At 35.7% G+C, this 15,190-nt stretch overlaps 1 protein-coding gene across 3 annotated transcripts in view; it reads left to right on the top strand.

The window, feature by feature from the left end:
* SIPA1L2 (signal induced proliferation associated 1 like 2) overlaps nucleotides 1-15,190 on the top strand; it is a 127,020-nt gene that overhangs the window by 80,354 nt on the left and 31,476 nt on the right. For all 3 annotated transcript variants that reach the window (XM_014263642.2, XM_014263641.2, XM_088052883.1), the window contains exon 10: nucleotides 4,627-4,901. In XM_014263642.2, the coding sequence (XP_014119117.2) occupies nucleotides 4,627-4,901 (275 nt within the window). The remainder of the gene's footprint in view (nucleotides 1-4,626; nucleotides 4,902-15,190) is intronic.

Raw genomic sequence — 15,190 nt, 5'->3', positions numbered from 1 at the left:
ATGTTATCAACCTGTTTTTCAGGGGTAAGGTTTCAGATACTATTAATCTGATTACTTGCCCAAGGCCATGGATGGTTCCAGTGTTGAAATCAGGACTGAAAAGCTTTTGCCACCTCTTGCTGTAGCCTTTTCTCAAATCATACCCTTGTAGTAGAAATATCATTAATTAAAAATATATGGAATCTTAATGTGTAAAATATACTTAAGACTTTTTTAATAATCCCTGAGAATATTAGAGGAAAATTTTATGTAAGTAGTTCTGCTAATTTGTTCCTCTGTACTGAGAAAGTGCAGGAAGTAAAGAAATGTACACCAGCTAATGCCAGTTTTAACAGTTGACTGGATATCAAGTTTTTCAGACACTTGACTGTGTCAGTACTGCTGTTCTGTAACTATTTCAATCAGTCCAAATGAAATGACAGTAACTCCAAGGTGTAAAAGATGCTGATGCATCTAATGGTTGCACTTCACTCTTTGATCTTAATTCAAGTGATTTAGATGGTCTTAGGGCTTTCTTCTATTAAAAGGCTTGGCACTGAAAAGAAATCAGTTTGCTTACAGTTTTCACACTGGAACAGCTGGATTGCAGCTGATGATTTAGGGCTTCTCTAGTACTGTAGTCTCATTTAGCATGGCTCAATATCATGCACTAAATAACAGCAGTCTTGCAAAGTACAATTACTATTTCAAGAGTTGAATGTCTTTAAACTCTTTTTGCCCACTTTTATCCTTTTCAATTGAGGTCTTCAGTTTCACTTTTCTTAGACAGATATTTCTCTTCTAGAAAATAGTGCTCCCATTAGGTCTTGTTAACTGATCCATATAAATTTTTTAACACAAATGAAAAACAAGATTTAAAGTTCTAGTGAAAACTTCTCCCGTCATCAGTGACAACTTTTTTTGCTATTTTTTGCTTATTTGGTTTTCCAAAACTTGGAAATAATCCATGTTGCTGAAGACAGATCTTTAAGATTTGGTAATTAAAACCACAGAATGAAATGTTTATCTACACTTACTTTGCTACTTCCTCTTTATTATGGCAAGATTTGGGGTTAAATAATGACAAATTGGTTTTAAGCCTCAAATTTAGCACCGGTTATTACTAAGGTTACCTGAATATTAACTTAAAGTATCTATTCCAGTGAACTCTGACTGCCTTTTCTTTCCCTGCTACCTAACCAACTTTCATGCTAATTAAAAGAGTTGACTGTCATTACTTGTTTTAAAACATTTTTTGTCCCTGTTTCTTGCCTCATCTTTTTTCTCATTTTCCCCTGCTTCTTCCTCTCTTTTGAAAGCTGCATATTGATGTTATTTCCTGGTTGTTTTATAACACTGAATGCTTTCTACAGTCCTTGCATACATTTGGTACAGAACCATTAGAACCACTAAAAAATATTTAAAACTGATGCCACACTTTATGTGCATACCTTAAAAAACTTTCAAGTGGCTCAGAACACAGCTAAGGTTAACAGCCATATGTGCCAGCAGATGCTAAACATGAAAGCTCACACTGTGATGTAATATCAATCATCAGTGACCAGATGATTAACCCTTTTCCAGTCATGAGTTAAAGCATTTCGTAAAACCACTGAGTAGAACATTGCAATTACTAAATGAGTTTGTTAAAGGAATAACTCGACTTTACTGGCTGGATTTAAATCATGCAGGTAAAAAGGACACCTGTCTGAATATCCAGATTAAGAAAAGGTATAAAAAAGCTGGCTGAGACCATGATTTTAGTTTGAACTGAGACCATCAGTCCGGGACTGAAAAAAGAGCTGTGACTTGTTGTAAGTCTAGACGAATTTGTATTTGTGAGGGAGAGTATCTAGTTAAAGAAAGTAGAAAGAACAGCAAACTATAAATTACCTTGGAGGGTTGTGTTGGAAGGCAGGAAAAGAAGTGGTTTTGAGCTTTTGGATAACAGAGAATGGCAGGATGATAAAAGATTAATTGAAAACACTGAATGGATCTATAGATGAGAATCTGAGTTGACAAAATTTCCCTAGTATCCTGTATATTAAAAAACCCCTCTTTACCTTCTTCATGGAGCTTAGGGGATCTCTCTCTTTTAACTTCATCTGTTTTAAGTGTATTCAGAAAAGCCAGCTCTTAGTTCATTTGTGGCCACCAGATCAGTGAAGCTGCAGCCAAGTCAGCAGAATGCCATGTTTTGAAGTGGAACAGTGCTAGGTTTAATGTGACATTACTATGTAATAGGCAGTGTCACCTTTTAGGGAACATATACTTGGGGAGGACTAGATCTCCTGGAATGTTTCCCATTGGGAATAGATGAGTATTAGGCAGGAACCTTTATCTTTCTTATCTTTTAACTTTTGAATATTTAACTTACTTGAAGAAGAGATTTTGAGTGCTCTGAGTTGGGGAAATCCATATACTTTGGCTGGTGCATTAATTTTGCAGTAGACTGTAATTGTGATGTAATGATAAAGAGTTGTCAGCCCCCCAAAAAGAATATTATGTATCTTAATAAAGATAAAATTCTGTCCCTCAGCTGGGCTCCTGACTGTAGTAGCATGTTTTTCTTTTCACTGCGTGAGTAAATGTATATTTTAGAAACTTGTGAAGGAAGTGTAGCTAACAAAGAGCTGAAAATTTCCTTTTCATTTACCTAATTCACAAATTATGAAAGATTATTTTTTTCTTATTGAAATTTAGTCATAAATGAGCTAGGTTAACAGTATATTAAAGTTTCCAGTATGCTATATATACATACTATGTAGTTCTAACTATATAGTTCAACTCTGTATGCAGAGTTGTAAGCACAATAGAAAGTTCTATTTTAAAAGGAAAGTTTCTAAACTACACTAAAACGTCAGAGCTGAAAAATGACAAAGGAAATAGTTGCTTTGTTTTTGTTATGAAAACTCAGAATCTGACATTGTAAACAAAGCCTCCAGAGTGCATTTTAGACATCTCAGTAATGACTTTCATATTTTAACTTTGAAACCTACATCTTCAGAAGTAACTGGAAAGATTATTAGTCAAAATTTCCAGGCAACAGTTCTCAGAATATCTGATCCTTGCAATATCTTCAGTATTTCATGGTTCACTGAAGATTATCCCTTAATAAATGAGGCCTAATTGTATTTCTTTACCTCACAGGTTAAAAACATGAGCATACACCAGATCAGCTAAGTTAAAATAACCCATGGGTTTGTGGCACTTTGTTCCCATGTGCACAAGTTCAAATTTTTTCTGCTGAATGACAGATACCCATATAAAAATATTCTATAAATAAAATAGTGCTTTAAAACTTACTAAGGTACCAAATCTCATGAGCTCCCATGCACCCCTGAATCAAGCTGGGATATTTTGTTGTGGAAAGCACAATATGAACTAGTGAAGTAGCCTGCCTGGATTCTGGTTCATGCAGGCAGTGGGGAGAGCAAGAGTAACTTTTCCAAAATAGCCTCCTGAATTAAACTCAAGCCATAAAACAACCTTTGCAGAGATCTATCCCGCACAGCTGACAGTAAAGAACACTAGCCTCCCATCTGTTTTTGTGATGCACACTAAACCCAGCCATAAACAGCATGAGCACCTTTGTGGAACAAGGTAAGGTGTGCTGTGGAACTGCTCTTAATGTACCATGACCTAGGGAAGATCCCTGGATCTGTATTGTAACATAAGCATCTCTAAAAGGCAGGTGTTTGCCTTGGTGGAGCGTTTATGGGAGATCTTTGATACACACTACAAACAGAGGTCTTTGATAATGTTTCACAGTGGTTAAGTTTTCGTTCTAATTGAACTAATGAAGCTAAATGCATACTGGTTTTGTGATGCAGGCAAAAGGGAAGGCTGGGGTAACTCTCAAACTTCCTTGTAATGTGGGCTAGAATTTTGTTCTGAGTGTGGTGCAGTATCCCAGTTACAGGCTGTTGTATGATTGTGATTTACATGGCAAAACTGTTGAGAACTTGTTTCACAGTATATAGAAATGAACCTGCTTGGCAAAATCTGAATTTGAAGGATTTTGGCTGCTCTGTATAATGAAGGTTACTTTTCATTGAATATGAAGGAAGTAATCTTTTTGTTTCTAAATTTCCCAGTGACATGGAAACTCTCATCCCATTTTAGTGATATCCTCATCTGGAGATGATGGTAGTTAGGAATCTGTCCATGAAGCAAAAGAAAACTAATATTTTCTTCATTGCTATTTTCTCGAAGAAAACAAGCTGAGGCACTTCACTCAATTTGGCTCATGTTGTATCTTGGGTTTAATACTGTTTAATGCTGATAAAATATGCCTGCAAACCTGCAGTCAGCCAAAAAAGAATGAAGTAGTTGACAGGGCAGCATTTTTCTTGCTTTGTGGTTTGAAACTAAACCAGCTGTAAAGTTTTCAGTAAGATATAAATGGCATTGTGTTAATGTTGGGCAAGGGAGGAAGAGCTTGACGTGTGTCAGCTGCCTGCCCTGAAGATGTAAGATTTTTAGCATCGCAAAATGTTTTGTTCATTTTGTTTAATGCAGAAATCTTCATTCAGAGATAAATGTTAAGACAATTTCATGCTAGTATATTGAAGATACTTAAGCCATACGTGACTTTATAACGTTTGTGTGCCCTGACAATTGCGTATCAATCTGGTGCTTCCTCAGATAGTGACTAGAGGATGCGAAACCACGGAAATGACCCTGCGGAGAAATGGGCTGGGCCAGCTTGGATTCCACGTGAACTTTGAAGGGATAGTGGCAGACGTGGAGCCCTTTGGATTTGCATGGAAAGCAGGTCTCCGGCAAGGGAGCCGCCTGGTAGAGATCTGTAAGGTGGCTGTGGCAACTCTGACCCATGAGCAAATGATCGACCTTTTGCGCACATCAGTGACAGTAAAAGTGGTGATTATTCAACCACACGAGGATGGAGCGCCCAGAAGGTAAGGAGCAGCAGTTCTCAGTGGAACATTTGTATCTGTTGGGGTTTTTTTCCTCTACTGCTGCTTAAACCATGACTGTTTTATTATTCAGTAAATGGATGTTGTCTGCCATGATGGGTGATAATATTGTTGATGGCGGTTAAAGCAATCTTTTCCCCAGCATCCATATTGAATTGTTATAGAGGATAAAATGAGATCCTGCAAGAAATTTAATAGGAAATTTATTTTTATATGACTTTAAAAGGGTAGGAAGTAAACTTTAGTGTATTCTGACTGAGCCGTCATGAAAGCTGATGTTACTTCTTTTCGTCCACGGGAGAGTTTTATGTTTTAATGCTGAGTTAAAAAATGTAGAAACTTTTCCATGAAATTGCACCTTGTTTATCTTTGAGATTTCTCCAAATCCTGACTACTGGAAGAGATTTGTTTGTTTGGGTTTTTTTATGTTGAAATTTAATGAAAATAGTGAATTGCTGGATTCTGCACATAAATGGTGCCAAGTCTTAGAGTTCTACTCACTTTTTACAAATATCTAATTTGTTCACATTAAATGGTGAGTTACATCAGTGAGTTTATCATTTAAAGCAGAGAAATCTTATTGCAACATGAAATACATGCTTATGCTTAGGGAAAGACTAATAACAATCATTACAGTGTCTGTACCAGTGTTTTCAGGGATGAAATGCATTTTTCTTTCATCAGTGTTCCTTTTTGGGTGACAAAAGACATTTTTCTCCATTTTTTAATATCACGAGGCAGTGAAGTAGGAAAAAATTGAAACTTTGTAACAGTGTGACTTTATTTCTCACACACCTTGTCTAGTCAGTGTTAATTTGGCTCATTTTAAATGAGAAGTGTACCAGAGTAAATTTAATTACTTCTCTTCTCGTACCAGGCCAACTTTAAATCTCTTGTTGATTTTTAATTCAAAAGAAAAAACATTAGATGTGTTGCTTTTGGCAAGACAACAAGCAATAAAATTTTACGTAGCGTGCAGCACTGTGAAGTCGATGCCAACTGTATACAAATGCTGTTTAATTGGTGGCAATTCTCCAAGTAGTCATTGGCCTGATGTATGACACACAAGGGTGTCCCCTGCCTCAACCTGCATCGTGATGCCTCCCTTTCTGAACAAAATGCCTGTGAATGTAGAATAGCACCGTTTTGCTTAGTTGGATAGAAATTTGCAATTAAGCCTCTCTTTGCTTAGCTTTGCTATTCTCACCATCTGCTTCTGGGTATGAATTTTCACTGACTTGTTTGGTATACATTTCCAAGCTGTTTACAGAATATGAGCCTAATGAGATGATCCCATTATATTGAAAGTAAAAATGTGTATTTTATAGGCCCTGATAGAAAAATACATATTGTTTGAGCTGTTTATATTGTCTTTGATATAAATCTTTTTCTAGAGATAAAATGTTTAAATCCCAGATCAGTGTGATACATAGCACCCAAGTCTATGTGTAGGAGGAGTTTGAACTGAGTGTTACCACACTGAGAAAAATCTGCAAAGCTGCTTCTCTTTATAATTTTAAATTGTGACTAATTACTAAGAAAAATTATTTTTTTAAAGCTATGTGCCTGTTCTAAAATTTTTTTTAAAGAATGTGTAAGTTCTTTTTAGCTTCACCTTTCTAGTATGTATATATAAAATAAATGTCTCTTTCAAATATCAATTTCCCAGAGAAAACTGCTCATTTTCCTTTGTATATCCCCAAAAATATGATCAGTGATTTCGACTGTCCAGTCTCTGTAGGGTTTTGAGCTTGCCTTTTCTCAATGTTTATACTCTAAACAGAGCAGACAGGAAGCAGTTATAAATATTGCATGACAAGTCTGAGAATTTCATTTGACAAATATGATCTTTGTTTGTAAAATATATTAATGAAAGAGGGAAAAGAGGAGAGGGAAGAAAGGGATAAATTGTCAGAATTTGAGGGGAAAAGATAGCCTATCACTGCTACTTACCAGTTAAAACTTATGCAAATCTGTCTCCCTGTCTCCTGCTCAATTGGTTCTCTTAGACTTCTGCATGCTCTTGTCACAGAAACAGAGAATAGCTGGGGTTGGAAAGGACCTCTGCAGGTTGTTGAGTCCAACCCTATTGTTCAAAGCAAGGTCAGCCAGAGCAGATTGCTCATGGACATGTTCACTGGGTTTTGTATATCTCCAGGGATGGAGATTCAAAAATTCAATATTTCAGTTTCGGTATGCAACCATCCTCTCAGAGAGAAAAGTTTTTATGTGTACTTAAATAGAATTTCCTGCACTTCAGTTTTGCACGTTGCCTCCTGTGTATTCAGTAGATACAATTCTTAGTCTGTCATCTCTTTTCCTTAATCCCCCCACTAGATATTTTATTCAAATTGATAAAATCCCTCCTGAACCTTCTCTTTCCCAGGCTGAATGATACCAGCACTTTCAGTTTCTCCTTGTGTTTCAGATATTCTTATCCCTTAATCGTCTTTGATCCTTTGCTGGACTTGCTCCATATGTTCATGTCTCTCTTGTACTTTGCTATCAGGATTTCTCAGAAATTTACAGGTTGTAGCTTTGGACATAAAACAGGAGTATCCAGAGAACTAAAATCCATTTCACCTTCGTTTGACAAGAAATGTCCCTGTCCTTGGAAGAGTCCATGCATGGCTATAACAGGATAGAATCAATCCTCTGTGAGTGACACATACCTGTGGTGAACATTTAAGGCAGGTGTGACAGCTTGTCAGGAGGGAGCTTTTTTGTATCAAGTAGCTCTAATAATTATCAAATAACACTCAACAGGCATACAGGTATTTTTTGTCATATCTGGGGGTCGATCCATGCTTGACCTACACATTACAAGTGTCTAGGAGAATGATGGTTAAAAAGCAGGAGAAAGCTTTACATCTGTGATCCAGTACTTACTGCTTTTATTCACACCTGGTTTTAGAGGTTTTCTGCTAGGAAATGATGCATCAGTCTGACATATGTAGGAAAGTACATTTGGAGGCTGAAATATGTCCCTTGAAATTTTGACTCATCCTACAGAGTATATGATCTTCTGGCAGTTGGGTAGGCTTTTCTTCTTTTCTGTATTTCAACCTGGTTTCTCAGATTAGAGTTTGTTCTTTTGATTTTTTTGTTTGTTTTTTTCTTTTACTTAAATGCCATAATCTAGGGTTTCAAGTTTAGCCACTAAGATTTTGCCCACAGTGCATAGATATAAAAATACATTCATCTATGTTTCTGAAAGGATCAGTTGCATTAAAAATTTGCATACATTTACAAGAATGTAAATATAATTTTAGCAAAAGACCAAAAAATCCAGAGTTTTATGAAAAAAATCTGAACGTGTATAATTTTATTAATGCCTACCTTTCATTTTCTGAGATAATCAGCTCGTTTCCAGTTCTTGAAAGACTAGTTTCTGCTAAGCTTTGTCTGCTGGGTTTTATGAACACAAAGCAATGAGGAATTTCTTTTTGGGTTGCTTACTAGCACTGGTGCCTTGCTGGGATCAAATTCCGAAGTGAATTTACACAGATTGGACATGTGATTGCCATGGAGTATCTTGGGAATTGTATCCTTAATGTGAAAATGAGTTTCAAATGTGCACGGGTGTTTCTCAAGCAGTCCCTTGAAAAAACATCAGCCAAAGTGGAGATCTTTAATGAAGTTCTTGACTTGATTTTTTTTGTCTGTTAGCTTGCCCACAAATAATCTTCAATTTTAAAAGAAAACCAGCAAAATCTAAGTGTACACCTAGCTGAGAATAAACTATTAGCAGTAAACTATTAACAAGGATTTTTTTTTTTCTGCAAAGTGTCTTGTATTCATTTATTTCAGCATGAAAATAAACTATTTGAATGTTGAAGATGCTTATAAAGGACTGTTACAAGGTGATTAGGAAATTACAGAGGAAAATTCTGCTCAATAAATGTCTTCCATTACTTAATGTAAATTCTTCTACTGAAGTCTTGACAGTAGTGTATGCAAAAGCAATCATGGAATAAGGCCTTTCATTTACTATCCTGTAAAATTAATGAACTTGAGACAAAGCTCCTGCTGTTTTCAGTTTGCTTCAGCAATTAAATAATCATGCACAAATTGGTGCAGAAATCAAAATTATTTGTGTGGCATTGGGCTGAAATTTAGATAGGAAGAAGAAATTGCTATTTAAAACATAAATTCTTTAAGAGACAAAGCAGTATTAGAACAAATATGATGGTCATTGCTTTTAGATCTGAATAAGTATTCTTGTGTCATATTTGTTTCTGTGCTAGGTCTGACCCTTCAGAATTGTTGATTTGGGATTGTGTCCATTTGAACAGGGGAATAATGATGTGCATTCTAATTTGCTTTTACTGGTGGTGTTATACTAGTGTTCAAGGACACTATATCCTTAATCAGCCAAATCCAATCAAGGAATTCAAGCACTTCTAAATCTATTTTAAACTGTAGATTTTGCTGGATTTTTTTTTTACTATATTTTACCTATTAGTTCAACTACCATTTTATATAAAAAGACACCACTTGAGAAATTAACTAAGAAACAATTTCTAGGAAATTTAGAAAGTAAACAAAATTTTAAGCAAAATTTCCAGAGCTGGCTGTAAACAGAAGCAGGAGAGCTGTAGAAGCAGTAGTTTCCACTGTTGGTCTGAACAAGCAAGAGACGCTTTTTCTGCTGTTGTAGGTAGTTTTGAAAATAGAAATACTTTAGTAACAGTGACTGAAACTGCCTGTGGGCCATTTTTAAGTACTACTGCAATTCTTCTGAGGTTATTTTATTCTTTTGAACCTTGCAAACTCCTTACAAATAAAATAGATGTAATGACTTCTTTTCCACTCCTCATGCTTCCCCTTAAGTGACTATGTTTTCTTTGAAAGAATTGTCTTTCTGGGGCTCTTTAAAAGTAACAGATAACCAGCAGAGTATAGAATGTTTGGAAAATGCTTTCAGGAAGGGGAAGAGGCTACTGTGTGGTGGAGTTCAGTTATTGTCACAGAGGTGTTTGCCATAAGCTGGTGGGAAATTTCGTAGGGCCTTCAGATTCCTAATATTTATTATAAGCCACCTGATCTACAAAGAAGCCAAGTCTAACATCACCTGAGGCAGGCTGAAGCAGCAAAACTTGAAACTGAATGGTTGTAAACGCAGAATTTGGATGTACCACACCTTTTAATTACCACCCCTGGTACTAATCTAAGAAGGCTGAAAATACCTGAAATGTCTAGATTTTGATGTTTTATAGAAGTGACTGAAAGAACTATCACTAAGAAAATGCAATTACACTAATTGGAAACTGTACTACTTGCAAAAGTCAATCCTCTCTACCCAACAAAAAATAAAATGGGAGAAAATGCTTAACTGTGTTTCTCATACAAATAAAGTCTTTGATGCTCTTCTTCCTGAGTTATGAATGAACTTATAGTAGGGGTTAATTATAATTGTTAAAGTTAATTATGTGTACAGTTGTTACAGTTGAGCAGAAAAAAAAAAAAACCCTAAATGCTTGGCAAAGTACTGTTTATCTCTATGGAGAGATGCAAAAAGTTCCAAACTCTTTTTTTCCCCTTTTTTTCTTTTCTTCGTTCTTCTCTCTATTCATGGAATCATACTAGAGTCCTAGAATGTTGTGGGTTGGAAAGGACCTTAACAGTCATCTAATTCCTGTGTGTATTTCTCTTTTTCATGTAACAGTACAGATGTAGAGGCTCTTTAGGAGGACTCTGAATTGCTTGTCAGCTCACCAACACAAAGGTTCTTTTTAAAACTGAATAGTAATAAAGATCAGAGGGACAATGAGTTTATCCTGAAGAAGGAAGGATTGACAGCTTCAGCTCTTTAGCTCCATGGAGGGACTGTAAGAGAGTCATCACTTCCCTTAAACCAAAGTGATAGGGTGGGCAGCAGCCCTCTCTGAGGCTGCTGTAAGCAATCTCATACATCTATTGTGGTATAAAGTTATTTAAATATAAAATTGAAAATTTTTTTTAAAAAAATTTAATTATGTATGACTACTGTTAATAGATTTCTGAGATGTCAGAACTTGGAATTTTTGTCTTGACTTTTTGACTAAATTTCTCTTAGACCATTTCAGTATTATGCAGTTTCTTGGACTTGTGCTGTAACTGATACAGGGAGTCAGTGGAATTGAGATATTACCTCCAGGAGGTACTTTGCAGTGTTAGGGAAGGGAAAAATCTATGTATGTCTTAACTAACTACATACTGAATCTCAGCAAAACTAAGCTACTAAATTCTACTTTCCAGTTAAATCCCTATAATTACATGAAATGAATCTGTGTTTTATTATGTGGATTTAATAGATTGCACAATGAGTCCTCAGGCTCGTTGTGTCACTTTGGGCGCTGCTGTAGAGTAAGAACAAACATGCACTCTAATAGAAGTGATTGTTTTCAAAAACAAAGTTAGAGTTAGCAGAATGCAGTTATTGTTCTGCTGGATAAAGACTCTTTCTTGAGCAGGATTAGATGTTTGGTATTGAAATGGTGACAGTAAGGGACAACTTATCAGTGTAATAAACTGATGCACGCCAATGCTTCCTTCTGTGTCCCTACATCTCCTTGCAATACATTGAACCAGAGTTAAACTGTAATTCTAGTTAAGTTGATACCCTAACAAATTGTTCATGCTTGAAATCTGTAACTAGCTGGACTCCAAGTACTGAAGTTGTACCCAGTAGCTGATAGTCATAGGATTTAGCAGAAAAAAAGACTTTTGTATAGCTATCAAGGTGACAGGATGCTGATCATGGTGCATGGAAGCTTGTCTTTTCCGTGGAGATGGATATTTACCAAGTTTAACTAGACTCCCTGCCTAATGTAGGCCCTTCAGAGAGCCTATTACAGAGCCTTTGTATGAATTCTGAAACTAACACTGGTTTGGTTAATGTAGTTTTAAAAATTTGATGGACTGCTTGATAATTCTTTCAGAACATAATGCTCCTTGCATGAACATTTGAATATTGCAGATTTTTATAGTGGACTCTTAAATTTTATTATGTCGTCGTGACCTGCTAGCTGGAGAGTCATGCTTTCTTTAATTACAGAGTAGGTTTTATTAACCAAATTTTTAATAGGATAATATGGCTCTTGAACCAAAGGTATTAGTAGGAGTCTGTGCTTTATATTGAAGCATTGATTTAATTAATGCCAAGCTATGGTGAAGGGCAGGAAGTGCTGTAATTTCTGATGTGTGGTTAAGATATGGTCTCATTTGCTTGTTAAATAGTGTGAGCCTGTTTTCCAAATGTTATATTGGATATAATTGCAAAAGACGTTTGATATCCTATACTTGTTTAACATAAATTTAAGTATCTTTATAAAACCATAAAATAGACATTTATCTTTATGTATCCTTCAAAGTGAATTTAAAAGAAATATATAAAAATTAAATTTAAAAGCTAACATTCAATACCAGTGCCAATGTATATTCTTGCACTGGTGGAATAAGTAAAATCGTAAGTAAAAGTTAGATAAAGGTCAAATTACATATTTAAGAGGGAATTGTATTTATTTTTGAGTTGTTTTTTTTTTCATGCAAGATAACTCACAGTTTGGTCCATGGCAGGGAGTGGAGGTGGGGATTGCAGGCATGAAGTAATTCCTTCTCTGTCTTCCTGATATAGGAGGTAGCTTCAATTACAACTTTACCTATTTCTATATACTGCAGTATCTGTTCTTTAGGCAGTGCTTGTGAAGCAGTGAGGCATATTTTTTCATATAAATGTTGAAGTGATTGGTTTGATACTTTTAAATTAAGATTTAAAAGCCTTATGTGAGAAAAGAAGCTATCTGAAACCATGGAAATTCTTTTTTGAGCCAGTTGAAACAAGCATTCTAGGGCTCTGTATTGAGTTCATAAGCAGCACTGTTGAATTTTTATAGTGATTTGAAACAAGGTTGTTTTGTAAGCATTTTTTCTGCAGGAACTGAATATATGTCCTCAATATATTATTTTTTTCATTTGTAGGAAGAATATATTTTCCTGATGCAAACAAACACAAAATTTTACAAAATTTTCAGTTCTTATTCATTGTGGGAAAGCTTATTGCTTACTGTCATTATACCATGCTTTTGTTAATTAGTCAGCAAGCTAAGTCAAACTAAATAGTAGCAACAGTCCCTTTTGCTTTTAAAACCCGTGGTTATTTTTACAGCATTTAGAGTACTTTATGGGGAGTATCTAATGAGGGCTACAATCACAATTACATGCTATAAACTTTCTCAGTTACCAAGATGAGAATGGATGGTATTGGTTTACCAAGTAAAATTGATATCTTAAAACAAAAGTTGGGGAGGGGGTGGTTTGTTTCTAATGCCTAAAGCCTATAGGAATGAAGAAGGGAGTAAAACAGTACTAAGAAATTAGCAGAAGGCAGATTGAAATTTTAGCCTACGTAACTGTTCAACTTCTTCATCAAATAATGGAAAACTGTATATATATATGGTCACATGAAAAGTTGTGCAGTGCACCAAACTACTATTAACCTTGCTATGACATTTCTGCATTCTTTGATCTGTTTGTCTCATATGTAAAACTTCGTACTTAAAAACAAAAAGAAAAACAGAAGGATCACGGTTACATTGCTGGAGGCTGTTGTCTCCTACACTTTCTTCACTGCAGGCAGTGAATGAGGCAGGAACTTGCATAAATGGAAGAATGATCTTGGAACATAAGCAGTTGAAAATCACACCTGAAAAATAGATTCTATACATGCTTCAACAATAGAAAAGTTCGCACAGTTCTGTGCAGCTCTCTTAACTTGACCTTTTTTCATGGTGTTCCTCATTCTAAGAGCCCAACATGTGATTCTCTGAAGAGTGAGAAAAGTTTTAAAAATCGATAGGTGGACTGAGGCAGTTTGAAGTGGTGTTCTGAATAACTGTGGCATTTCAGGGTGAGGAGAAAGCTAGAGATATACCAAATTGACCCTCTGAAATGATGTAATAATTTTATAACAGTTATTTCTCTGTAGCGCCATTCCATGTCTGTGAGAAGAGATTATTAGGCTGGTTTTATCTCCTTAGGGAAGCTCAAACCAGAAAATCATGATTGCAAAATTCTGTGATGCCTCCAGCATATCCAACTATGATTTGTCAGCAGAGGTTGGGCATGTCATATTTTATTGGTGCATCTCACAATGATATTTCTGATAAAATAATAACATTGAAAAACCAGGAATTCTGAGTTCTGCTTTGGAACATGCTAGCTCTTCAGCTCATGGTCATCCAGGTGTCTTCCACCCTATATTGGCTATTGATCTCCATTCTCAACGCTTTCATCATCTATATTTTTAAGTTCTTTTTCATGTGTTTGAGTGCCACTAGGGATAGAGATTTAGTGCTACAGGATAAACGTGCCAATTTGCTACTGAAAATCTCAGCAGAGTGAAACATTTGGCTGGATCAGACTGTGCATAGAATGTAATTGCTACAGTTGCTGTCGGGTCTTCCCTTCAGCAACCTTGAATAAGGCAGCTTGCTTTTTGTCTAATATTTTTTCTTTTAATCTATTTACAAGAAAACAGATAATGAAAATATCCTTTGGGAAGGTTGATTTACAAGTTTTAATGCAGAGTGATTTAATGTGTGAGAATTTATGCAATTTACTTGCACTGCAAGTGCAAGTTGTGTTAAGTCATTTATGCCAAGATATTTTCAGGATTAAGACTGTAACCTCTTTACACTCTGTTGCACTTTCTCTAGGTGTTCTTAGTTTAGTTGCAAATGGTAAATGCTGGTTTTTCAGCAAAAGCAAAGCTTGATCAAAACTCAGCTAAGGAATAATGCAGAATTGTAGTTGAGACAGAGGAGCAAATTTTCGGTTTCTTACTTAAACTTAATGTATTGCTTTGGAAGTATTTAGGGTGTTCTCTTCATAGATACTGATTTAGTACACTGCCTATCAGAAAAATAATGGAGATGGAATGTTGAGAATCTAAAAAATATCCAGTGGTAATCAATGTTGACTTAAAGGGTGTGTGAAGCTTCTATTAACTAATTTCTGAAACAGTAACACTTGATTATTGAGTGCAGTCAGAGTCTACGGCAAATATCCCACAGGCACATGGATCATTTGTGGAATGCTACCAGTACTCTTACCTGGGTTTACATGGTCTGTGAATACTGTTAGTATTTAACCACACTGTAAAGCACACTTCAAGCAGAGGTGGTAAGCCAGACTCTTGTGTCTTCCTTCCACTTCCCCAATTCTCTTCCATGTTTACAAATCCCTGGGAAAAGAGACATTAGAAAGTACACTTGGAAAACACAGGGAAA

The sequence above is a fragment of the Pseudopodoces humilis genome, chromosome 3 (assembly GCF_049639895.1).
Source record: "Pseudopodoces humilis isolate 2021_Gansu_Grassland_sample_001 chromosome 3, ASM4963989v1, whole genome shotgun sequence".
Classification (NCBI taxonomy): Eukaryota; Metazoa; Chordata; class Aves; order Passeriformes; family Paridae; genus Pseudopodoces; species Pseudopodoces humilis.
The sequence above is the reverse complement of the archived record's forward strand: the minus strand, read 5'-3'. Positions and strand labels throughout refer to the sequence as shown.